The sequence below is a fragment of the Dendronephthya gigantea genome, unplaced genomic scaffold (assembly GCF_004324835.1).
Source record: "Dendronephthya gigantea isolate DGI-Jeju-01 unplaced genomic scaffold, DenGig_1.0 000083F, whole genome shotgun sequence".
In the NCBI taxonomy this organism is placed as follows: domain Eukaryota; kingdom Metazoa; phylum Cnidaria; class Anthozoa; order Malacalcyonacea; family Nephtheidae; genus Dendronephthya; species Dendronephthya gigantea.
Genome location: NW_021163093.1, coordinates 914,238 through 918,528, shown reverse-complemented (window position 1 = coordinate 918,528; position 4,291 = coordinate 914,238). Strand labels below are relative to the sequence as shown.

General features: G+C 36.8%; 1 protein-coding gene across 1 annotated transcript; it reads left to right on the top strand.

Moving 5' to 3' along the window:
* Positions 1–335: 335 nt before the first annotated feature.
* On the top strand, positions 336–1,017 carry LOC114533028. Its single transcript, XM_028554603.1, has 2 exons — positions 336–508; positions 621–1,017. The coding sequence occupies exons 1-2, from the start codon at positions 495–497 to the stop codon at positions 1,015–1,017; spliced, it is 411 nt and encodes a 136-aa protein (XP_028410404.1). The 5' UTR covers positions 336–494.
* Positions 1,018–4,291: the final 3,274 nt, after the last annotated feature.

Below are 4,291 nucleotides of genomic sequence, written 5' to 3'. Positions count from 1 at the left end.
TGCATGCAAAATCCTCACGCCTATATGAGGCAATTTTCTTAAAAAGTAAAGGCTATTGTGCAATGTAATTAATTTTCTGAATGTAAAATATTTCAGTATTTTTTCAAAATTAATGCACGGAACCAATTGTGCTCGAAACTACTGAATAATCGACTTCCCATTATCAGTGGCGTAGATTCATATATTATTCTCATGGTCATCGCAATGTGAAATATTTCAGAGAGCGATTGTGCTCGACACTTCTGAATAGTCGACTTCCCATGCATCAGTAGAGTAGTTCATATATTAGTCTTATGGTCATCGCATCCGTCTATAGCAAATAATTAGCGACCTTAAGATTAGACGACGGTTAGTGGAGATGACGGTAACCGGAAATGAATTGAACTATTGAGCATGCGCAGTAAATGTTTTGAAAGAAATTGCTCCGTCCACATCACGACGACGACGCCATTTTTGCTGTTTTGCCGTTCACTAGAAAACGCCTCTTACTTTTCATGGATCCAAAGCCGTAAGTTTATTAATTTTTGTCTTTCTCGATTTGATGGAGAAATATGATTTTCCTGTGTGAGTTTTTCGTCGAATCAATGTGTAAATTTCGATTTTTCCTTGTATCTTTTAAGGAGGCAAATGGTTTGGTCGCGAGACCATGACGAGCTGTTGTGCAGGGAAATCCTGGTCGTAGATCCCTTTACAGGCACAAGGCGAAGGACAGTACAGAGGGGCACTAAATGGAATGAGATTGCACAAAATCTCAACAGCGTTCAGCACGTATCGTTCCGAGTCAACCAAAGGTCTGTGAGAGAAAGATACAACTTACTTGCAAGAGAATTTCGAAAGAAAACGAAGGACGAAGAATCGGCCAGTGGCATCGAAATTGATGACGTTAGTGAAATCGATAAGGCCCTTGAGGATATCGTAGAAGTTGAAGATGCAGCAGATCAAAATCAGCAGGATGCTACTGAGCAAAATTGCAAAAAGAAAATAAAGATCGAGAAGATGCTGAATCGATTCGATTAATGGCCATGGAGACGTTGGGTGAAACTCAAAAACGAAAACTCGTTGATAATAAAGCCAATAAACCAGTAAAAAGGCGATCAAACGGCAGTGATGCAGTTAATTATTTGAGGGAAAAATCTGCTGTAATGAATGAGTGGAAAAAAGAAGAGTTAGATTTGCAGAAACGGAGGCTGGAAGCTGATAGCAAGAAACATGATGAACTCATGCAAATGATGATGAATCAACAACAAATCCAACAACAACAACAAAAGCAACAAAATGATCTTATTCTGACTTTGTTAACACAGCTGAGCCATAGAAAGTAAGCTATGACAAACTATTATATATAAAGTGTTCATATTCCATTTTAGCTTGGACTATATTGAAATATAGTTTCTAAAAACTGTTAGTTTTTACATAGTATTTAAAAAAAACAGTGAACATTGTTTTGTTATTCTATGAAGTCTTGAGATAACTAAACGTTTAAGGTTATATGGTTTTAATATTGTACTGTACTTTACAGAGTGTGCAATAAATGTTTTATCTACAATGTCTTTAGTCAATAGTTCCCAAAATACTCTTGTAGAGTGGGAGGGCTTAGACCAAAATACTCTGAGGTTTGATTTCCATAGAGGCAAGTTAATGCATTGCGTAGTATTGCACAAACAATATACATTTTCCCAACACAGCTCAGGCCAATTTTTAAATTCTTTTTAAAATCCATGAATTTAAAATAGTTCACGATGTCTCCAAAAAGCCATTCAACTGCTATGCGAACTTTGCTCATAGATTTGTTGAATTCTTTCATCGGCTGAGTTAAAACAGCATTTCTGAATGGAGCCTGCAGGTGTACCCTTAATGGGTAAGCTGGGTCTCCATATAGACATAGAGGTTGGCCTTCTTCAGTAAAGCAAAATGTTTGAAGTTGGTTTAGTAGACCAGATTGTGCAAGCATAAAAGAGTCGTGCCTTCTTCCCTCTGAACAAATTAGAAATAATGCACCATCATGTATATACATAGTTAACCCAAGAATAAACCATGCTAAATTGATCTTTAAAAATAAACAAAAAAACTGCTCAAAACCTACTCACCCATAGGTCCATACAAATGACCAATCATTCCATTTGGCAGAGCAACAGATTGAAATTTAATAGCATGGACACGTTTGTGACCATTGTAGACAGCTCTTTGCAGTTTCCCTGGCCGACAAATTGCTCGGACAGTTCCATCAATAAACCCAACACAGTTATTGAGTGCAGCTCCTTTTAAAAAATAGAACTAGCATAATCTTTTAGATTATCAGGGCTGAAAAGCATTTCATTCCAGTGAGAAACTCGGTGGCCGTGGTGATCATAAATGTAGTCTACAACTACATTTGTGATCATGCTCAGTTCAGGAACTGCCCTGCCAAACAGTGGTATCATGTCCGAGTATCTGCAAGGATAGGCAAAGCGTTTCAGAACAGCACATAATCCTTCAAGACCATCTGCCTTCGTTCCTTGAGGACATTTAAAATATTCAGGTATACCAAGAGCTTCAGCAAGCTCAGGTATATCATTTTTTCTGAATCGCAGCTCAGCTTCGCATTCAGTGTTTTCCAACTTTTCCAGACAAAATCTGCCGTATTCTTGGTAAGGAAACGCTGGATTTTTGGAAAAATTACTATCATACAACAACACAAACTCTTCGTCGTCGATAATGTTATCAAAATAGCTTTCAACTAAAAATTTTCTGGTCTTTTTGAAAGTTGTCATTTCGATTTTTGTGAATTCCCGTCGTCTGTTTATTTTTTAATCTTAAATTTCCCGCCCTCAGACGACGACGGTAAGGCTAGATCCAGTCCGTAACAACCGTCGTCTATTATCCGTCGTCTAATCTTAAGGTCGCTATTAACGCATTGTGAACACGACAACACGGCCCTTACATGGTCTTATCAAAACATATGATTTTCAGAATGTTCACATTTTACATGATCTACTTCACGAGGGAATTGACAAAACAATAGTTTTGCTAATTTTTCTCGCTCTACTTTCCATGACAGTGAAACACATCTAACTAACTACAGATGGTAGTTAATATTCACTTTTTCCAAAGGGAAACAAGACAAGACGGTTGCTAAGCGTTCACTTGAGCAAAGAGTTTCTATTTGAGACGTTTCGGTTAGCATTGGAAAGTTTACTTCTCGTACAGCAAATACATACTACAATATTAATGATTTGACACGACTTGTGTCAGGTAAATTTGCGATTTCCTATATGTTTGTCAATGCTGTGCAATTTTCCACAAGCACTTTGTGCCTATTTTTACCGAATGATCAACTCATTTGAGTCATTCCAGAAATATACACCCGAGTTTGCTAGCTTGCTTTAAAAAGCAGAGATAATCTGCATAATATATATATAAGTAGCGATATAAATAAGTGGGAAGCATAATTATTATTAAAATTTAATTGGGTGAATGGCTTGTCGGTCGAATAGGTATCGCATCAATTAACATTGACCTGGCTTTCAATAGCTTCAAACCTTAAGAGCAGAATTTATACTCCCGTCAACGAGGGAAGAATCACATTTTACCAGGCCCGCGTCTAGGAAATGTAAATATTGAAATAGTTTTAATTTAAAATCGGTTTTCTTCAATTTCTGTTATTTTTTAATATTTTTCGTCGTCTTATCGAATCTTGGGCCAATTTTCTGACGCGCGATTCAATTTTGCTCACATAATACATAATACTCCTAGATGATGGACAAATACACCGTTCTTTTAATGCTGCCTGATTAAGTTTAGGTTTTAACAAGCATAAAAATATATTTTCATGTAGATCTTGGTTCTATTTTAATAATATCGCTGCTATTTCGCTGTTTAAAGTATGGTACCGCATGGGGCGTAAAAACGTCTTATATGATTGAAAAAGAATACGACGAAGCTCTAACGCAGCATGAACCATTTATATTCGTGAACACATTACACATATTACACCACATACTAATATAAGACTGGCATACGCGAAGCGCGCCAGAGCAGAGTAGATTTTTTGCTTGTGCTGTTCTACACTTTAAATTGGAAAGAAAAGATCCTACAGAAAATTTTGGGGAGGAAGAATCCAGCTTGGTGGACAAAAGTCGAGAAACGCCAGAGCAGGTGTCTTGTTTAACTAGAAATACATGCTTGCAAAATCCCCACGCCTATATGAGGCAATTAACAGCTTTTTTATAAAGAAGGCTATTGTGAAATGTAATTAATTTTCTGAATGTAAAATATTTCAGTATTTTTTCAAAATTAATGCATGCATGGAAGC